The 22692-nt window shown below is 44.7% G+C and overlaps 1 protein-coding gene across 4 annotated transcripts in view; it reads right to left on the reverse strand.

Moving 5' to 3' along the window:
- Nucleotides 1-1104: 1104 nt before the first annotated feature.
- Nucleotides 1105-22692, reverse strand: part of BIN1 (bridging integrator 1) — a 97044-nt gene continuing 75456 nt past the window's right edge. For 2 of the 4 annotated variants that reach the window (XM_059820831.1, XM_059820830.1), the window contains 4 exons: nt 21408-21558; nt 7169-7279; nt 5766-5867; nt 1105-2289 (listed from right to left, as the gene is read on the reverse strand). In XM_059820831.1, the coding sequence (XP_059676814.1) occupies nt 2182-2289; nt 5766-5867; nt 7169-7279; nt 21408-21558 (472 nt within the window). In that variant the 3' untranslated portion in view covers nt 1105-2181. Of the gene's footprint in view, nt 2290-5765; nt 5868-7168; nt 7280-8076; nt 8170-12374; nt 12399-14210; nt 14319-17187; nt 17317-21407; nt 21559-22692 lie in introns of all 4 variants that reach the window. The other 2 variants (XM_059820828.1, XM_059820829.1) reach the window with 2 other exon arrangements.

Below are 22692 nucleotides of genomic sequence, written 5' to 3' on the forward strand. Positions count from 1 at the left end.
CATACTATAATTTGCAGAGTCCAGTCCTTCTGTATTGTGGGCAGTTACTCCGAAATACTATTGGGTTTTGTAACAGTGATGTAAAATATAAATCCCTGCATGTTTATTTAAAAAAAAAAAAAAAAAAAAGAAAAAAGGAGAAGGAATTTGGGTACATGGGACAGATTTTGATGTCTATTACATTGCTGCAAATAACTAGCACAGATCATCTCCCAAGCTGAAAGCAGGAAGAACTCCAATGCAATTCTTGCATTTATAAGAATATATCTTCTAATCAAAATCTGATCTGTCCCTCTGAACTAAAATTAAAAAAAAAAAAATCCACTTTAGCCCTACAATGTTTTTTCAGTTGTCCTACAAAATAATCAAAACAGATTGGAAAAGGTGGGATTTTCAGTAGTGTGTGTCAGCATTCTGTGCATCTTTCACAAAAGCCAGCTCCTAAAAGTTAGGAAGATCATTTCAGAGAGTGATCTTGTCCCTTTACAGTAGGAGGTAACCTCACTGTTAAAAATCCCTTCAAGGCAAAAAGATCAGGGAGGGGAGGGGGGCAGGGAAGCCATAAAAAAATTGTAATAGCCCGACCTGCTTGCCAGCTGCATCGATATTCAAGTAAAGTTTAAAGTACCTTTGTGGGACTTACCAAGTGTCAGACCAGCTTATTTTAACAAGTGTAATATGCACTTTGAAACAGCCTTGTCATCTGCTTGTTTAAACTAAAAAAAAAACCTCAAAAACAAACAGGAGCAAAGGAAAGATACAGGAAAGGTCTCAGCGTCAGTATTGGACTGCAGAGTGTCTTCTTGACACTGACACTTTGATATTCTTGCCTTCCTTTCTAATGCATTAAAATATCATGAAGTCATGCAGCCATTTTAAATGAGTATTTCAAGAGTCCAGTTTTCACAGAGGTTAACTTGATCACCAGCACAGCACTGGAGAAAGCTGATCTACCAATATTTCACTTACAGAACTCTTCAAAGGAAAACAAGAAATACAATTCCACAAATAACAATGCCAATTGAAAACACAGAAGGTGAATTGTTTTTTCCTTGGTGTTTTTTCTTAGACATTCTTTCAGAAAAAAAATTTTTCTTCCCTTATCTCCTTCTTTAAAAGCAAGTTTTCTAACCAGACAGATTTTAGAGCTATCTTCCATCTACATGAATCTAAGCTTTTCTGAAACCACCTACAGGGGGTTTTGGAGGCAGAGGATTCCCTCTCCTAAATTTCAGAACCATCTAAATGGCATCCGCTTGTTTTTTCTTGTTTCTCCTCTTGAATTTGTCCATTCGCCTTAGCATTTCACAGGCCTAGTCCGAGAGAATTTAGGTGTCCGCATTTGAAAGAACTTTGGACTGAGCAAGGTGCATGAGGTGGACTGAGTGAGGTGTTCAAGGAACGTGTGGACGAGGCATTGTGAGACATGGTTTAATGGGCATGGCGGTGTTAGTTGATGGTTGGACTTGATGATCTTACAGGTCTTGTCCAACCTTAGTGATTCTGTGAGCATAGCTTTACACATCTCATCTTCTCCATGCCCTTTCCATGTAGTTTCTTCTATCTTTACATGTACAAAATCACAGTTTGTGTAACATTGTTTTAAAGGAAGAAAATAAAATACACACACACACATTGTATTGGTGAACACTATACACTAAATATTTTTTTCAACAGCCTAACAGGAAGTTTGGCCTACTGTAGGTTGAACATGTAAGGAAGGCTGAATTTTTATGGTTGCCATGCAAGCCACCTTCAAGACAACACAGATGAATCCACCCAAAAGCAAACGCAGCTTCTACTCTCAAGCCATTAGACAAATGCTGCCTTTCCAGGGATCAGACTGATATCTCGCCAATTCATTCAATGCAGTATTTAGAGAACCACACTGAGTTGCTTCCGCATCAGTCCTCTGAATCCAAATGCTGTTAAAACCCAAGGGGGAAGAGGGTATTTGACTTGCCTTATTATTATTAATAGGTATATATTTTCGTAACACTGAATTTTAATTTACTTCTGAAACCTTGCCCTTTGAGAAGAACACACCCTTTAAGTTGACTTCTTTTTCAGAGTTCTGTTCCTTTAAAATTCTCTCTTCTTTTCATTTCGCTGTTCTTTTTCAATTATCTACCAGAAAACTTGCTTTCTTCCAGCAGAAATGTGGCTGGTGGGCTTGGGCTTTCACTGCACTCGCTCTGTGAAATTCTCGGGGAAAACCCCTCGGCATTGGTCAAGTTCCTTATGCTGGATCCAGTCAGATTCCTTCACGCCCATCAGCCATCCTTCGTCCTGGAGGAGAAGACAGAGATCAGATGCTGAGGGACAGATGTGAGCAGGGATTTTTCTCACAGAGTGCAGGCCAAGGAGGTGTCAAGGCATTATCAAAGCCATGCTCATATTTGTCTTGGAGACAATCCAGGAGGAAGATAGGGAAGAAGGAAAAAAAAGCTTTCATTCCCCTTTAAACAGTGAGAAGGCTACATCCCACCAGAGCCAGTACCAAAACTCCTATCTGACCCAGAGTGTCTAGAGACAGTGAAATTGTAAACAATTAGCAAGTGTAACAGAAACATGTGATAATTTACACCCACTGAAGCAGGAGAAATTCTGGCAAAAGAAAGTCTTTAGAGCTACAGACTGGGAATCACTTATCTCACCTTTCACAATCTAAACATGAGGAGTCTAGCATTCTCCATAGTCATAAAAGAGACAGGCAGCTCCACAGTGCAATTCATCCTATTCATCTCAGACACAGGTCTTTGGAAAGGATGAATCATTCCCTGCAGGTGCCCATCCCCTGCTCCAGTCAGGACACCTGGATGATTAGCATTTTAGAGAGGTGGTACAGGCAAAATGAGTCTTGTTTGCTATGCTGAAATTCTGGTCTATGAGAACTGGGAGCTGAGGAGCTCAACCCATCTTCCCAAAACCCAGCAGTCTGTTGGGCTTGATGCAAGGTGAGGTTGGCTAAACTCCCAAACTTGTGCTACACATGATGTAAGACTCCAGGTCTCTCACAGGAGTCCTCCCTAGCCACCAAATACATCTATAAACAGGGATGAATTTTCTCTGAGGCAAATGGAGTCCTGCCTGGTAGAACCTGCTCAGGATCAGAACCAGACTTCCCACCCTCTGCCTGCAGGGTGTCTTAGCATCAAGATTTCTGCTCCATCCAAAGCACGTGAGGGAGACAAGATATTCAAGGTGGAAGGCTGCACTGCTTGCAGCTCAGGTGTGCAACCACCCTACTCTCTGCCTACCTTGGAGCACCCCTTCAGCATGCAAATATACCCACTCATGTGAGTCATTTGCAGTGGGGCAGCCTATGGGTCAAGACTGCAGCATTAGGCAAGAGAGCTGCACGGGGGACCACTGCCTCCAAACTCAACAGCCTGCTCTGCATCCACTCCTCTGGGCAAAGCATGCATCAGGCTCATTTAGAGATATGTTATCACATTCAACTACGTAACTTGCCAGGGCAGAAGCGCTCAGGCAACCAGATGCTCTAAGCTGTGGGGAAATGGGGCATGTGTGCATGTGGTTCACACAGGTGTTCTGACACTTCTTTCCTGGAACTGGCAGGAGTTACCTGGGTATTTAGCCAAGGCCAAGCAATGCCTCCTTTGAAACATGTTCTTTAAAAACGTACCTGCACAGTGCAGGAGTGATGCAGCCCTCACCAGGGGTGATCCATGGGGCACCTATTGCTTTCTGCTGCCATTTTGCAGCTTTTGCCCTCTTGTCCTGTTTTCTGCATATTTGATGTGGCAGACTAGCCATTGTATCCAAATTCCCTGCTCCTTGCAGGCTGTACTAGGTGCCTGCAGGCTCAGTTAGCCCTTGCTGCTGCCTTAGATTTGAGCATTCAGGGGATGTCATGGGGATGGCATGAGACAGGAGCCCATCTGCAGCAGCCAGCTGCAGGGGCTGTGGAAGGACCGACGTGCCATAAATCAGGAAGACAAACGACTAGGTGGAAGATGCTGGGCCCAAGTGTCTGGAAGGCAGCTTCCAGCTCACAGCGTGGCAAGCACAAAAGCTCATCCATTTGCACATCGCATCTGTGCCATACAGCATGCATCGCTCCTACTGCATCCTGCTACAAAGGGTCTCCTCAGCTGCAGGGATTAGACACGAGGACGCAGATTGACCCTTGCCAATTTTGAACCACACCACTTAAAAGTGCCAGCTTAGAAGCATTGGTGCCCTCAGTCCTTTCTTCTATCAAGAGAGATGAATCCAGGCCCGGCTGATGTACCCACAAACTGACACCTAAGCTGCAGGATGGGAACACGGATCACAGTCTATTATCCTAAGCTTCCTCCACTCACGTGCACAGTTCATGCACATGTTAACAGCCAACATTTTCTGGCTGGGTATGGTCGAGGTTAGGGAAATGAGCTGTAGCACAGGATACACTATAGGAGGGTTAGAGGGCTTCAGTGCAGCTACAGCACCATGTTAGCAACACTCAGAGCTCACCCTCTGCAGCTTGGAGAGTCTCGAGTTCATGGCTGTTGCACCCACATCCAGCTAGAGTGCAAACATAGGGCATTGAAAAACGCTGCTCCACAAATGCCATCTCCTACCACAGAAACTAGGGGAGCTGCCACTCATTTCCCATTCAGAAAGCTTTCTGAGAAAGAAATGCTCACAAATGCTTGTGCAAGGCAGTCCCACTCAGTGAAGAGTCCTGTCTCCAGAAGGAATCACTGCCTCTTCCCCATACAACCCTTTCCCCCAGAGCACCTAGCTCTCTGGGAACTGCCAGGACATTATAGCTCCCATTTCACAAGCAGCAGCACGATCTGCCTCCATAATTCACAAAGCCAACAGCTGAGCAACAAAGAGGATCCACATCTTCTGTGGCCAGTGAACTACATCACCTTCCGTTTATCCCTTGTGGAATCCAGATCTTGTCTGGGCTTGGCCAAACTCAAAGAGCTGGTGACTACTGAATCTATTTGGAGAATTCCCTTCCTTTTCCAAACAAAAACCTGGAGACGTGAGCATGAGTTTTATAAAATCACCACCTCCCTCAGCCAAAATAGTAAAACTGCTGCAGACTTTATCGGCTGGAAGCCCTCAAACGCAGCAAGTGAGGAGTATTTACTCAAGGCTTCTAGAAAGAGCTCAGATTAAAGAAAAACATTGCCAATTAAATTCCTGTTGGAGACGGACAGTAAGACTGTTCTCTGGAGCTGAGCAACCCGCTCCAGCCTTTGGTTCTACTGCCACCTCCTGACCAAATACTGTCTTTTGGAAACAGCCATTGCTATGCTGTAGTGCAAGACATCATCGACAGCAAGCTGCTTTCTCAGAGCTCCAGCATTTCTCAAAAAGGGGAGGAAAATATCATCATAAGCTGTGGATCACTCCTGCCAATGCAGGAGTCTGCACTGCAGTGGTCACAGGGAATATTCATCATGTTTAGGAGCAGTGAGGAGGCAAAATAAGGGCTCTGTTGGGCTCCCTGATCAAGGAAGCCATTGTATTGGCTCAAATGCCCTGATAGGGACAGGAAGCCATGGCTATTTCACATGCTTTATGCAGGATAATGTTTTCACTTTCCAATCACAAGCAGAGTCCTCCCCCTCTGTTACAGGAAGCCAATCTCAAGCTCAAGGACAACTGGCTCTCCTGCCAGCTCCCAGCCACTGATGGCTCTGCATCCAGCCAGCCAACTGTTAGTGGAGGAAGAAGCAGCTCTGGGAATCTCTTTAGCTCCTCCCAGCCCAGGCTTACACCCTGTCTTCCCCACTCACCTGCTCCTCAGGGTTCTCAAATGGAATCACAAGCACCACGTCCCCGGCCTTCAGCTGCAGCTCGTCACTGTCAGTGGCTGTGTAATCATGCATGGCCTGGACCTATGGAGAGAGGAGAGGAGAGCTTGGATGAGGCCAGCCTTCTCGCACCCAACTCTGTAACGGGTGACAAGGCTTTCCACTTCATTGATTCACTGGATGATTCAGGTTGGAAGGCACCTTTGGAGGTCATCTGATCCAACCTGCTGCTTGAGGCAGGGCAAGCTTGGATCACAGATGCCACATCTACGGGAATAACCACTTCCCTTATTCTAATGGCTACGTGCTTCTTCACGCAGCCTGGCATGCAGCTCGCCTTTGCCACAAGGACATCCTGGTGAGTCTCATTCAACTTCTTATGCATCAGCACCTCCCCATCCTTCCTTAGGAGGGTTGAATTCCCATGGTATGGGTCTAAAAACCTCACAGGGTAGAAAGCCTATATTCACTCAAATGGTGCCCTGTATTCTTTTTGCAGCTGGACTGCAAGAGTATGAGATTATAGCCTCCCATCTCTGTCACAGCAAGCTGGGAGAGGAAACATAGGAAGAGTATCAGTTTGGATCTTCAAGTGATTGTATCCTGCCATGTTTTCTCTTTGGTACTCAGCCTAATTTCTATGAACATCTGTGTTACAGCTTTCCTACTTCAAACCACAGCTCTCCACTTTGAGCACTACTGTCTGTAATGCTGCCAGTAACTAGTCTAAATGTGATGAGCCCCCTGTTGTTCTTCAGGGTTTTGCCATTCTTCTGCTTTTGGTAGAACTCCCAGAAAAAAAAAAAATGATGCATGGACGTGACTAAAGCAGAAGAAAAGCCTATCCTCACCCAGAATCACTCCTTCCTCCACACCTTTGAAACAAGCTACGAGTGATCTTTGGCATATTCAGAATATCCACCAGACTTCCCTGTCTAATCCTGTATTTTTTGCTCTTCATCCTGGCTTTCTAATTTCCCCAAACACAAAGTCGTCTGTCCCTACTGGTGTTTCCAACTCTTCTTCATTTGCCACTTGCATCAAAGTTTAATTTTTCCAATTTGGAGCACAACTTATCTACTATCTAGAGTCTATGAGTGATACTACCACACCACCAGAGACAGAAATAGCTGCAGCAGACAGAAGGAGGGGTTTTGTTATATAGCACAGCCAGACATTGAGACACCGATGCTCTCATACACAGTTGTTTGAAGCACCTGGAACTGCATGAAGCTGGGCTGCTGGAGAGGAAGGCGAATCTCTCCTTCAACTTCCATTCTCCCTTTTAATATGGTATAGCCCATGGCCATTCTGAGCGCAAGTAGTTAATTCATTACAGGAAAAAAAATCAGCAGGAACTTGGTGCCCCAGCACCACGCACTTACCTTGAACAGAAATCCTGGGGGCATGTCAGCTCTTTCAGACGAAGCACCTCCTTCCACAGTGCCATTGACAGTAGCAGGGAAAGTTTCCACAACGACAGCAGGCAGAGAGGTCTGGTAGGCAGCAGCAGCCAGGGAAGGAAAAAAAAAAAACACCACTGAGAAAAGAGAATCCAAAATTGCAGCTCCAAGTCCACCCTGGAGGATCCACATCCCAACCCTACCCATGGCTTTAGCAGGTTTTCCCAGCACACCAGTCAGTGACAAAAACACCCCAAAGGACAGCAGAGGCAGCAGTGAAAAGGCAGGAGGGGTGACTGCTGTCTTCCTTTGCTTAAGGCTGCAGAAGAGCAGAGAAGATTTAGAGTTTTTCTGGGACCATAATGCCCAACATTTCCCATTCACTGCGGTCTCAACACAGTTCTCATAGAGCCCTCGTGGAATGGACAACTGAAATGCAACATCCTATAGGAACCAAGCGGCCATGAGACAGGACCTACTCCAGTCCCCCAAAAAGGTGGCAGTGTCAGAAAAAAAGAGGAACCCTGGATATTCAGGGGACACAGGCAGAGCACAGAGGGCAGGGCAGGTAAAGTAAATGGCGAGCAAGGAGGAATCCAGCAGATAACGCAAGCTTAGTACAGCATGGGCTGTGGGCTGGCTTCACAACATGGGTGAAGGGACAGTTCTTTTTGTGGATCTTCCAGCAGAGCTTCTCCCTAAGCATTACACGGATAAAAATGCAACAGCTAAGTCTGGCCTCTGAATAAGAGCATTGTAACTGCTGGGGTGGCAGGGATGTGTTTTTCCAAGCAGCCACACATCTCTTTTCCCAGCCCAGCCTCGTGCATCTGCTGCATGACAAAGGGATGTGATAGAGAAAAGGGACTGCTGTCCTTCGAGGCGCTTACCGATCCTGAATCAGCTTCGGTTTTAGATGCTTCAGCTCCAGTTGCTGCTTCTGATCCAGCTGCTTCAGCTCCTGCATGGGCTGCTTCTGCAGGCTGCAATATAAAAGTCATCCAGGTGGACAGTTATGCTCATTACAGCTACCTGTGTGTGCAAAAAAGTGCAGCTCAGTCTGTCCAAGTGCTCTATGCTGTTGACTGCTGCCATCTGCTGTCAAATAGGTGAGAAACCTCAGGGTCTTGCTAGGTTTCTGTCTCCCTCTTTCTGTGCAACCCAGTGAAATCACAGTAAAGCCTGCATTCCCTCACTCCAGCCACACAGCAGGCAATACTCCAGAAGAAATCAATGAAACACCAAAAATCCTGTGTGCCTCTTTCTTTTCATGATCTAAATCGCAGACCTACTTTACACATACACAGTATCTATTATTACATATAGATTGCCCACTTGTATGTGAATACAAGTCTTGCTTGCATGCCAAGGGACAAGGATCTCTCAATAGGCTACTTTCAAGGATCAACAATCAAGGAATATTTAAGCCTTTGCATACTCCCAGAAACAAAAGAGCATGGTAATAACGTGTCCAGATATGGAACGTAGTCTGGACCCAGCATCTACATGACATTAGCACTGAATCAAACTGAACTGAAAACTGCGCTAACTTTCACCCAATTTGATTTTCGATAGGCCCAAAGAGTCATGAATTTGGATTCTGTTGCGAATATCCAGTTAGTAAGAATTTGCTATGACTATTCCGCATGATGTATGCGCACATTTGTGTTGGTGGAGAAGGAAGTTTCTAATGCACAAAAGATGCCACCACCAGGGAGAAATATTCAGCATTACCTACAAATCACTGCCTGGTAGAGACTATCCTAGGAACCCTGGGGACAGGGGTTTCTGTGCACAACAAAAGACCAACCAAACACCTCTGATACACTTCCAGCAGTTCAAGTTTTTATTCTCCCTTGCCTGAAGTCAGGCTAACTCTGTTTTAACACAAAATTAAAGATATTCATTTGCCCCTCCCAGAAACAGCAGCAACGGAGGAAGTAAGTTGGATCTGGTAGCATCAATGCTGCAGATCAGCCCCTTGGGAGACTGGCCAGGCAGCACCTGGGAATACTCCTGACAAGAGTCTCGGGGTCTAAATTTGCAGCCCGAGTGTCTTCGTGGCCAGTCTATATCCATTTCTTCTCTATACCAGATAGCACAAGCACCTCTTTGCAGAATCTAACCAGATACCCACTTTATACTTGCACAATAGAGATGGCTATACAGACATTTCCCATTTTTAATACATGTGAATAAACCAGCTTTAGCATGACTACATGCCTCATACATTTAGTAAACACATATATCCCTGAATACAACCACGTTCAAAACAAGGCATCATCCAGATTTCTTAACGTTGTAATTGTCATAGTCCCAACCCTACAAAAGCCCAGTGTACAGCAATGACCATGGTAACCCTTAACTGTACACGCATCTGGCTACCAGCCATGCACTGGCACAATGCTCCAAGTAGTCTTCTAATAACAGCAGCAATAATGAAGAACCAAATCCTTGATTTAACAAAAAGCCATTACTTTACCTTCAGCTGCTCCAGTGTTGCCATTTAACACATGCTTTCTTCTCCTATCGCATAGAATCATAGAATCATTTAGGTTGGAAAAGACCTTTAAGATCATCAATCCAACCGTTAACGTAACACTGCCAAGTCCACCACTAAACCACGTCCCTAAGCACCTCACCCGCATGTCTTTTAAATACCTACAGGGATGGTGACTCCACCACCTCCCCGGGCAGCCTGTTCCAATGTTGCACCACTCTCTCAGTAAAGAAATTTTTCCTAATATCCAGCCTAAACCTCCCCTGGTGCAACCTGAGGACATTTCCTCTTGTCCTGTCGCTAGTCACTTGGGAGAAGAGACCAACACCCACCTCTCTGCAACCCCCTTTCAGGTAATTGTAGAGAGTGATGAGGTCTCCCCTCAGCCTCCTCTCCTCCAGACTGAACAACCCCAGTTCCCTCAGCCGCTCCTCATAAGACTTGTGCTCCAGACCCCTCACCAGCTTCATTGCCCTTCTCTAGACACGCTCCAGCACCTCAATGTCCTTCTTGTAGTGAGGGGCCCAAAACTGAACACAGTATTCGAGGTGTGGCCTCACCAGTGCTGAGCACAAGGGTATAAGCACATCCTTCCTCATGTCTCCCCATCACCATGTCCACAGGCCTATATTGTCAGAGGATATTATCAACAGCAGAGCTGCTCCCATCCTGCAAAGGATTCCCACATGAACTTTGGTAGTGCTAAGGTAAATGTATGCATATTAAATGCTACAAAGGCTTCTCCTGTTTAATCAGATTCACTCAGAGGTTGCTTTTTATTTGGATTCAGTGAAACTGGAACTGTGACAGATGCCAGATCAACTCTATCTGGCCAACCATGGTTTTTATGCGGACAAGTAAAAAGGAGCTCAACGTGAACTCCCTCTTTAAAAGCAGCTAATTTGCAAAAACAGTATTTAATAACCAGAGAAATCGAATCTAAATTAATCCCCTGGATTTCAACAAAGGGCATTTTCATGTCAGCTACTTGTTTTTCTATTTTATGTACCTGCGGGCATCCCAAGGCCTATAAAAGCATTTACAATCATGGAAAGATACTATAGGGAGAAGAGGAAGAATTGCTCACTGCTGTTGCCAGGTTTGAAAGCTTTGCTTATTCCAACAGCAGCATCATACACACCAAATGCAAGTGTCCCAGTCGGCAGAACTAAGCAAGTTGTGCTGCATCCAAGTTTCTACGCAGTTGTTAACCTCATGGCATATGGGACTAGGTAACCATGCAACAAGTCTCCTCTCATCAACAGCTAAGAACAACATTAGAGCAAAAACAGGTCAGAAGATTTGAAGAGGAGGATTCCCCAGTTATAGGGAGCTCTGCTCTTTAACCATGTATGGTATGCAAAGGTGAGAATCGGCATGGTGGGAACATCTTGTCTAGTAGCATTCTCCGGTTGATTAAATTGTCCTTTGGGTGAAATCAGTTTCCAGGATGGGAGAAACGGCCCAAAACACTTTTTACACCCCAGACTGTAAGCACAGCTCAATCGGATACAGTCATACCTCACCCCTGCCCACCCACTTGAAAGGCATGAGACCTTTCCTTGCAAAAACACAGATTTCTTTTCTTTCGTACTAAGACAGACTGACAATGCACATACAGGGGAATGACAGATGTTAAACACTGATGGCTGATACACAAGGGAAACATCTTTCTTGACATGACCCAAGCTCTTGTGAAGGAGAGCGCTGGCCACAGTGAGTCCTTGGGCCAGGCTCTCAGCAAGGCTTAAGTCATGTCCTCCCAAGTACTGACTCTAGCTGATGATCTGGCCTTCAGAATGGAAAGGTTGGCAGGACTGATTCCCCAGCATAAGCCAAGGACATAAGCTTACATCTACACCATGGGATATAGCCAGCTCAAACAGAAGGCTTGAGTACCCAGGCCAAGCATTTTCTTTCCACACTGCTGGCTCTTTGTCCAGAGGGGTTCAAAAGTAGTTGTGCTTGAAATATCTCCCAATAGGCTAATCTATGGCAATGTGAGACTTCCCAGGCCCGATATATCTAGAGGGCATAAATGAGGCTCTGGCTTTGGTTCAGATGCAGAGCATGTGTAGGGTTTCCCTTGTCAGCAAGCTCCAAAGCTGAGGTTGAGGCAGATGCCAGGTAAGCCTTGGACCTGCACTCAACTTTCAGTGTAGACACAGGCTGAGCTATTTCACATCAGCCTTTCTGGCAACGATGGTGAATGAACAGCAAACACCACAGATAATTCCAAACATCTATGTATACCCAAGGGTACAGGCAGTAAGGATGTGAGGCAGCTGAGACATTTACGAATCGCACACAAGACCAATGGGATGTACAGAATTTAGGAAATACTGGGGAGCGGAGCGTGAGGATGATGCCACAGTGGGATTAAGTTTGGGGAGAACGTCACAACATCATGCCAAAGGAAAGATGAATGAATTAGCAGGGAAAGGCAATGGGGTTGTGCACTGCTGGAGACATAAATTTCAGAGTGCCAGACCTGACTTGCAAACATGTAGCTGCCCCTGGGGCTTCACAGAAGGTGCAAAAGTGGGTTCAGCAGCACATGGAGCAACTTTGATTTGGGGTGTGCAGAAAGGAAAAGCAGCGAGGGAAAGGAGACAGGTATGCGCACAGAGATGGCACTGGCACATGCACAGTACATGATGAGAGATGAAAGCCATATGAAGTTCTTACCTCCCATAAATCCCAAGGTAAAGACTAAGCATGTCAAAGAGCAACAAAAACAAAACATGTTTATACATGATTATTTCAGTGAGTACAAACATTACAGATGCTGATCAGACTGAAGCAGACATACACATTCAACAGCGCTTATCTCTGCATTTTTTAAAAATATTTTTTTAGTACCTGAATTTATACACCCCTCCCCACTGCATATTCAAATTTAAGTACCAAGGCATTTGAGTAAGGGTTTTGTCTGCCTCTGGTATGAAGGGAGACAGCCAAGCCACATTCAGTTACCAGTGGCAGACCACATCACCAGAGAAAAAACCCTCCTGAGCTTGTGGTCCATCAGGGTTAAATATGCTCCCATATATCCACACCCGTTAGAGTTAGCATGATCTCAGAACAAGACTTCAGCTGGTGTCTTTGGATAAATAGTGAAATATCTTAACCTCTTTGCCATAGTGCCCATCCTTTAGGAAATAAATTTGACTGCTTTGAAAACTACGTGGGTTTTGCTAGGTTTTATACTGTGGTTACCATTTGAAAGTATTGATTTCAGACTCTTTCTTTTAATGACTTCTGAAGCTAATAATAATTACATTAGAACACCAAATATGCTATTGCTGAGCAGTTTTGAAAAACCCACTCAGTGTAGTATTTGTTGCTTGCTGGAAGGGTAATAAATAATTCCATTTTAAGTCAAATTTATACTCATATCCTATGCCAGCATACCCAATTATCCAAGTCATAACTGGTGACTCAGGGAAAAAAAAAATCCCAGTAAAAGAATTTAAAAAAAAAAGCTTACCCTCACATGCAGCTTGTTCTGTCAGGCAAGCAGACATGAAATGCCAATCTGCCCACTTAAAGTTCCAGAAAGTGGTAGCTTGCCATCTTGGTGTGTATCAAACTATGATAATAACTAGTATTTTGCAGGTACAGTATTTTAATGTAGAAGAATCAAATGCCTAATGTTTGAGCTCTCTAATAAGAGAGGTCTTATTGCTACAAAAAATCTGTGTCATACAGGCCTACTTGACATGATGATACTGGAAAAATACTGTAAACATCCCAATTATGTTTATTATAAATTTTAATGGCAACCACAAGCAAAAATTAACCATTTCATACATACAAAAAGGAAAGTCTCAGTGAGGACAACAGCCAAATTCAAGATGCGCTTCAAAGCCCACAGCCATTTAGACATAAAATGAAGTGCAGCCCACCTGCCTCTGAGAGCGAACAGGACCAGGTACAGGCCAGACCAGAATTAGCCATCTTGCTTTTTGATACTGCACTGTGCAGCACTATGCTCAGGGAGGAAGCTACTTCTTAACTATGAACAGAGGTTATGTTATAGCCAGAAAAGAAGGGCTTCGCATCACTTGAATATCCATCTACAGCTTTATTCACCTTAAGTAACTGCAGATTATGAGAGTGTCTGTTTATTAAAAATCCCTTTGAGAGCAATTTATAGCAGAAGCACAGAACTGAGGCTGAATTCCCATCCACAGAGTAACAGTTTAAATCCATATAGCTAATCTAGGGCGGGACATACATTAAGTTGAACGAGTTGTCGATCAGTAGATCATCAGAGCAAAGCACAAGCATCCCACAAACACCTGGTGCCAGACTGTGGCCAGGCTAATAGCCACCTGATTCTCGCTGGACTTACACATCCAGCACAGAAGACCAAGGTGCCCCTCTGCAAGGCACAGGTCTGGGCACCCAGCCCAGCCACCCACAGCTCAAGTCCACATTATCATTCACATGGGTGCAGGTCATGCCACACTTGGCAACAAGTCAGTAATGAAGGGAGAAGGAATGGTGATATGAACCAACCTGGGAGGCAGGTGTGGGGGTCTTCCCCACAGTGGCATCTGGTTTAATGGGATCAAAATCCAGATCCAACAGGCTGGCTCCCTCCTGGAAGGGCCCAGGGGCATCAAACTTGGCAGCAGTGAGGAAGAAAAGCAGTACGAGCATTAGACACACACACGCGCACAGTTGAGGGAGGGTATGTGATATCCAGTAGCTAAGGCTACAAGCACAGAAGACATGGTGGCAATGCAAACACCTGATGTGTTTCCTGACTGCTTGGTGCCTATAATCACAGGCAGTTCGCATGCGTGCCACTGTAAACCAAACCTGAGCCTTTTCCACCGGACTCATTCATCTTCCCACCTAGCCAAATGCGCTGATATGGTGTAAGCAGCTGACATGCTGTGGTCAAAAGGATCACTGCCACTGATGACTCAGAAGGGCTTCTCTTCTATGTATATCTATTCCCCATAGCTCATCCAGCTGCCTTTGTACTGAAGGCCCAATCAGAAGAGCTGCCATCCATACAGCTTATCTCAGGAACATGAATCCAGGCAGAAAACCACTCAAACTGCTGGAAGGCAAGTCTGAAAGGCCTTAGAGCTAACTCCCAAAGCTCCTAATTACCTCCTGCCTTCTGGAGACACAAACACAGAATATGGCAGCTCACCCTAGCTAAGGGATTTGAATCACTCCTCAATCCAAAAATGCTGTTTTCAGTGGTTTTCAATTCTGGACATCCCAGAAACATGCATACATGAGTCTTCTAACAAAGCATAAATTTTAGAGGCTCTGCTACTCTCTTCAAAGTCAGCAGAATAACTCCCTTCGACTGATTAACACTCTAAAGACAATGATGGCACCTTCACTGATTACCATTAATAAAACAGTCACTACTAAGAACATGACTCATTAGTATTCAAAACTGAACTATCACTTTTGGGCTTTAGATTTAACCTAACCAGTACAAGACACTCCTTTCTACTCAGCTTCAGAGGAAGCTGCTCTCCAGGAAGCCCAGGAGGATTCGCTCCTGTTTCCACTGACCTCCCAGCTCACTGGCCCTACTGCTTCAGCTACCTTTCCAACAACACACACAGTGTGGCACGTTGGTCTCCACAATTATATCATAGCCCCACAATGGAAAAACTCCTGGAAATTAGCAAGAGACACCATTTAAGAGAAAGTGCTCTAAATACAAGCCACACCACCATCATTTTCACCTCCTCTAGTTTCCTCTTACTCCAATTCTTTTATAGAATTTTTCCCCCTTATGAACATCTCTTTTTGAGATCCACTAGGATGATGGCAAGGAACCAAGCTCTCCCATCTCACAATAATAAACCCTGACCAATATGCAAAAACCAACTGGCATTCTGGTACACTCCTCTAGCACATCCAGACCACCCATCAGGGAGGCTCCAATCCCAATCTTTAGTTTTGTTTGGTAGTGAGACACCAAAGCTTCAGTCATGATATAATCTTACCTGCCATTCAAGACTTACATGCAAGGGCTAGGACCCCTTGCCTTTACCCAGATCTCCCACAAGACAGCTCATTGGAGCTATGACGTCTGACAGGAATGGCCCTGGGCAACACACTGAACACCAGTGGCTTCAGTGAAGATTATTCTGGCAACCAGAGTCCTCCCTCAGAACTCTCATCTGATTGAAAGTCACAGCAGATCCCATCCTGGGTCAGAGCACTGATCAGGTGCAGAAGAGTACATCTGACTAAGGGCTGGCATTCACATGGAAATACATGATATAAACCATGGGGCAGACAGAGCTGTCCATTATGATACAGGAGAAGGAAGCACAGAAAATGATAGAGAGTTGCTCAGCTGCCTGTAGTCCCCGCCTTCCAACAATGCTGTCAAATCATCTCTCTGCTCTGCAAGCTTTATCTATTGCAATGCAAAATCAGACATAGACTTCCTTCCCCCCCACACTCCATCTCTGCTCCTCAGCAGCTGGGTGGAAGGTGGCAAACCAGAGGCAATGGAGCAGCATGATGCAAGGAAAAGTTAGGGAATGAGTCACAGATGAGCACTGATAGAGACATTACTTGTGTTTTAACAAGCATTTAGGAAAAAAGAAAAAAAATATATATATATACGTATATATATAAAAAAAAAGTAGATGCAGGTATCTCATGATACAGCCAGAAATCTGGTCAGGCTCCTATATACATAAGGACTGCCATTCTCCTAGATCCAACACAGAATTCCCCACCTGGGCATCTTCTCTTGCAGTGATGTAAATCGAAAGGAAAATGAAGAGGAAAATATGTAATTTGAAAATGTTTTTCCTTTTTCAGGCCTTCAAAAGGTGCCACATGAGAAGAAAGAAATAGTCTGATGGGAACCGCTGGCTGTTGAAGAGTGACAGACTGTGTCAGCAGTCCTGAATTCACAGCTGGCACAGTCCTGCTCATCTAAACTGGAAGCACCTATTCTCTGCCAAGAGAACTTCATGCCATTCCTGTTGGCCTTTCCTGTGCAGGTGTGGGCTTTAAACCGCAAAGTCCATGCGTGAAAGCATAGAGAGCACAAAACTGCCTTCTCCCAGAACTGGCAGAGATGCCAGGGTCAGCACTTGGCGATGTACAAGAGCAGAAAATACATGCTTCATCCACACCCTGGATCAGTGGGTCTGGAGAAAGCATATCATGGGATATGAGGGGAGCCATAATCCATGCACACTACTTCTGAACAAATGCAGTGACTACTTTCTGGCGTCTTCACCAGCTGCATTTCTCCTGTTTCTTCTATGAATGAAAGCTCTCAAAGGGCAACGTGTTAGTCAAAGCTGCCTTCTAGCCACCGTCCTCTCTAAGGTAGCCTCCTATCTAACCCTTTGCCTTCTGAGGTCCAATGCTGAGCTTGCCTTCCTCCTTCACCTGACCAGGTTTCATGGCTTGACACCTCCAAAAAGAAAAAAGGTCAAAAGGAAAAGTTCAGAGGCAGACAAATATAAGGCAGGGCATAGCGGCTAACCTGCGAAGGGGTTGTCACACTTATCTCAGGGACAAAATTGTCATCAAACAGACTGATGATGTTCTCCTGCTTGATCTCCTTGGAGGGGGTGACTTTTGGAGGCGGAGGCACCGGAGGCCCTTTCCTCAACTGCATGCAAGTGAGCACACGGCCACAGCACAGACGGCGACACCCAAAAAAACCAGAGACAGGAACTAGGTTAGCCACAAAAACTGATGGTGGGGGAAATCACAACCATAGGCACAATGCAGAATCCAATCAACTCCATCTGAAGAGAGAGGGAGGGAGGGTGAAGGGCTGAATTGAAACAAAACAAAAAACAACCACACGCCTCCAGAGAAGGTTTGGCATCATTAGTTACACTTCAGCCGTGGGCAAGTTTCCCTCTGCAGAGGAGAAGCGTAACACAATTAATATGCATTGACAGGACATGCATACATAATTAAAGCATGTGCAACCTTCAAAAGAACCACTGGGAAGGGAGCAGATCAATTACTGAGAACACAATTCAACAGACCAGACCAGCACTGCCTCACTTTGCCATACTTACCATACCTAAGAGAATGAGAGATCATACTCAATTTGTCCTCTTATGGGTAGGTGACCAGGAGGACAGAATCTGATCTGCCCAGTACTGGTTCCCTGGTGCACTGGTTATCAGTGTACCATAAGAAAGGTCTGAAGGAGCTCTTGATGGCATCTTACCCCTTCTCAGCTTTAGACAAGAAAAATTCAAACTCTTGAGAAGCCATGACTGGACTGCTGTAGGCCCAACTCTGCTCTCAGTTTCACCAATGACCATTGACATTAATGAAGTCATGTTTCCCAAATGGAGATCCCAGAGAACACATAACAAAGTCTGACCCTGTAACTCTAACCCATCCTAACACCCACCACGATGCTAAAAGACTCAGCCTGATGCTGCAACCACAACCCCATGGAAAGGTGTGGTAGATCCTCCCTAGATCAACCCATCCACATCTTTTTCACATTTTCTGTGCCCAAGGCTCAATGATCATTTCTAGATCAAATCAAACTTTGAGGAGCTGCTGCTGCGTTGGAACAAAGCAGCCATACAAGTTCCCAGCACCACAGCAATACTCAGCTATGATAATGCTTTTCATTTACAGTGATGTTTTACAGTTAACTTGATCTTCTCATCGTACCTAGGATCCCAAGGCAGCAAGACTCAGAGACCTGACCACAGGCACACAGTATATCAGTGTCTGGCCCAGATCTGAAATACAGCAATCCCTGACCCCTAGTCCTGTGTTCACACTCCTCCAGCATGTAACCGAGCTCTACAAGGCATTTATTCAGATTGCTAAGGATATGCCCAGTTTTCTACTGGGTTTACTTACTTTAGAGAGTGTGAGTGAGTATGCAAACGCACATTTTCCACTGAATAGCTGGCTAAGGGAAATAATGAAACTAGTGTGTTCACTTCCAACTTTTCCACTGTTTGGAGGAAGTGGTGTGTCCATATTTCCTGAGAACAATCCCTTCCTGAAAATCCCCTGCTTGCCAGTTGCAAGAAGGGATCAGAATTTTCAGGTAAAAGCTATTCTTAGAACAGAGCCACCATCTGCAGAAATGGGAGGCTCCAATTACAAACTCTAAAGTCAAAAAGATCCTGACTCTTCTGCTATTTATTTCTCTAAAATAGTCAATCTCCTTCCTTCCAATGCATTAGTGTCTTGGAGACCACCACTTCCACAGTGTCCAGCATTACCTCCAAAACCAGTCTAAAACCGCATTTCCAAGACAACAGAATTGCATATTGATGTTGGGTTATACCTGGAAATTCATCAAGCATGAACAACTTCGCTGTCTAGAATAAAACAAATACTCTCAAATTTTTCTGCTGACTTGATTCCCACAGAACTTTACCTGTCTAAATTCAACATAGTTGCACTGATTTCAAAAGTGCCATTGCAGTGTTTCAGTGGTGTAACTGAGAGCAAAAGTCTGACCTTTGAAATTTCACAGACCCCTGAAGTCCTGTGTTATCATCAAATCACTCAGTGCGGAGAGCTGATAGCAGTCACTACTTCCAAAAGACAGAAATAAGCTGTTTTCAAGAATTAAAGGACAGTAAAAGAGCTATTTTTCTGGCATAGGGAACAGCTCAAAATTTAGTTACTATTTATTTGGTCTCTCCTGTTCTGCTGTCTTTCTCTCCACAGCTTTTGCTTATGGTTTGCACTAGTATTTCAGACCAGAAGAGGCCAGAGAATTGTACGTGCTTGTTGCTTTTTGCTCCATCCTCCCCCAGAGCATGAGGCCCCTAGATTTCCTAGGAGGACCCTAGAACAAATCACTTACCCATAAGTCAAAAATAACGACACCTGTGAAGATTTCAGTATTAAAGTCGAGCACTGTTGAGAGAACAGACACTTGTGTTTTCCAGCTGGCTGGCAAGCTGACGCACACTTAGTTTCTAGACTTTATCCATACAGACACCAGGCTTGGCTCTCAGTATGAAACCCCTGTCCTTGTCTTCCCTCCCTCTGGAGCCAGCTCCATCTCTTAGCACTTAGTACAAACATGGAGTGGAGCTCTTGTTCTTCACTGTAGTGAGGCTGAGGAGAATGAATTAAATATAGACTGGGAAAGAGGAGCCAGGTGGTGGCAGCATTAGCTGCAAATACCATTTCAGTCTTGCTTGTGACCCATCTGAGGTTCCAGCCAGGGCTGCACTGGAATATTCTGCTTGCTTGACAAGGGGTGCCTCCAGCCCCATTCCTGTGGGCAGGAAGGCAGCAAGTGAATGAGAAAGCACTTGCAGGCTGGCAAAAACAAGGCTTATGTGTGCTATTTAAAGGAAAGGGAAGAAGCCAAACTTAGCAAGACAAGTGCACAGGCAGGGTGAGTGAAGTCTGCAGTGAACAGCTCAATAAATCTGTATGATTTCTTGTTCCAAATTTCAATGAAGTTATGGCAATCTCTGAAAAACAGGAAGGCAATTCTGGATACACTATCCTCTCTTCCCCATACACATACCCTACGCCAAGGTCCTAGCCAGGGTGGTGGCAAACCCACTCTAGGCTGTGCAATGCTGAGCAGCGCAGAGACCCTGGAGAAATCCTGAAAAGTCACTGCCAGGCATCCACACATCTCACAGGGCTGGAAAATCCCCTTTTGCCAATGTACAAACATCCCCCTTTTTGTCCCTAGATAATCCTGAAAAATCAAAAACGCAGTGGAGGGAAAAATATTGTGAAAGGCTGTCCAAAAACAGCCTATACCACAGGCCTGGATTTGGAATCACATTGCTATGTATAACAACAGCAAGTTCTGGGTTGCACCCATCTCTTTTCAGAAGCAATAGGTTTTTCCTTCCAGTTCAGCCAGAACCCCTGTCAGCTTTATTTCTTCCTGGAAGACTCATCCCTGGTGTCCCACTTACTGAAATGCAAGGATTGGCACCGGACATAAATTTGGTGTAGTTATTTCTTTTCCCCACTAAGTTTTTCCCTAACTCAGCAAGAGGGTTGGGAAGAGGAAATAAATGTTTGATTTTCCTTAAATCCAGAAGTAAAAGATACCATATGATATGCTGAGTAGCAAGAGCTACATCTCCTATTTTAAACATGCCGATGGGTATCTCCTGTGTAAGGAAAGGACTAACAAAGGCCATATGGAAGGTATCAGACTCCATACAGTGGACAGTCTTCTTTGTGGTAGCCACCTAATTTCTTCATAGCGTAAGAATATAATGCCTTTATTTTTAGCATAATATTTTATCTTGGGATTAAAGTAAAACATCATGCAAAGTACAGATGTTCTCCTTATCAATACTGAACCTTTTTCTTTGAACCTTTCTCAGTTATGGAAGTTCTTAAGAAACTGGACCATTGAATTCCACAGGTTAATTCAAAGGTAAAGAACAAACTTCCTCACCTAGCTACAACTCCATCCTCCCTGAATCTTCTTGGCCATCCTACAGGACAGCAAAATGTATTACTGGCCTTCCCCCTGTAGAGGCAGTCAGAGACAGCTTAGTTCTTCCCTATATGATATAGACATGACCAATGAACAACTTGCATTCTCAGGAACCTCTCAGGAACCAGTGAAGGAGAACAACCGTCATGTCATATTCTCTGTGTTCAGTAGCAGGAAGAGGTCCAAAATAGCAACTGATGGATGTCTTTGACTCACAGAGTTATGCCATCAGTGGTCATACTGCAGAGACACGGTCAATGTCATGGGGACACTACCTGAGATGGTGACTTTGGGATGCTTGCCCCAGGCGCTTCCAAAGTGGATGGTTCCAGCTCATGGTTGACAGTCTTGGTCTCAGGGCTGGTGATGGGAGATCCATCTGGTGGAGGCGAGGGGCTTTTATTTGCTTTCGCTGGGGTGCTGTCACTGAAGGAAATGGAGAGAGAAAGGGAGAGAGATAGAGAGAGAGAGAAAGAGAGAGAAGAGAAGTCTGAGCCAGGCCTAGGAGAAGTGTTAACCAGCACAGATCAGTGGCCTCCATTATCTCTTTGCTTCACTGCCCAGATACATCATAAAGACATTTGAAGCCTCTACAAGCTTCTGAGAAACATCTTTGCTGAATCACTTGCAGTCCAACACACTGCAGCAGCATTACTGTGCAGCAGGCTACTCACTAAATTCCTACTGCATGGATATACTTTGCCTCAGACACAGAAAAACAAAACCAAAAAACCAACCAGGCATCCTTAATTCTGCTAGATTTTAACATAAGTGCCTGACATTAAGTCATAGTCTTTTAATACTGGGGAAGCAGATGGGGGAAGGAGCTCTGTGCAGCTCATTTAGTTTTAAATTCTACAGTTAAGAATTTTTCTGCATGGTGGTGTACTGACACTTGCACGGGTTATGACTAATAGATTTTCAACACCTGAACTAAGGCTGTAATTGTAAAATATCATATTCTCCTATGTGGTACAAACTGGCTAAGCTGGAATAGGGGCAAAGTAGCCAGAGGTTTCACAGATCATTCCACACAGCAAAGAAGGAGTTAGATTCTGGCTACTAAGAAAGATTTCTCAATCATGGGAAGTCTCCCCAGCCTTGTTTACAGTGATGAACCCCTTCTGCCCTTGCCTTTCCAGTTGGTCCTTATTCCAGGACTGTTTCTGACACAGTCAATAGGGATTCTTCAGAGAATTAAGATGCAAGGAGCATATGCCAATGGCATTTGTTGGTTCATAACTTGGCCAGATTTGGACAGATTTTTCAAAGAAATGGCAAGAGGCACACGCCTTTCCCTAAGGGCATGCCCTGGCCAAGTGTCAAGTCTGTGCTTCAAAGTACAGAATTGTGAGAGATTTAGTAAAAAGTTGGTTACCACAGAATTTCAACAGGGATAAAGTAAAACCATTCTCCCAGCCTAATTCTCAGGAACAGCTGAATCATCTTGGCTGAAATTCAGCTCCCCAAAAAGCAATGAATTAATTTATCTCAAGTCATGCAGAAGCACAGACACTGGTAGGGGATATTTCAGCAGAAGTGGTTCTAGTCTGGCAAAAC

The sequence above is a fragment of the Gavia stellata genome, chromosome 8, assembly GCF_030936135.1.
Source record: "Gavia stellata isolate bGavSte3 chromosome 8, bGavSte3.hap2, whole genome shotgun sequence".
NCBI lineage: Eukaryota > Metazoa > Chordata > Aves > Gaviiformes > Gaviidae > Gavia > Gavia stellata.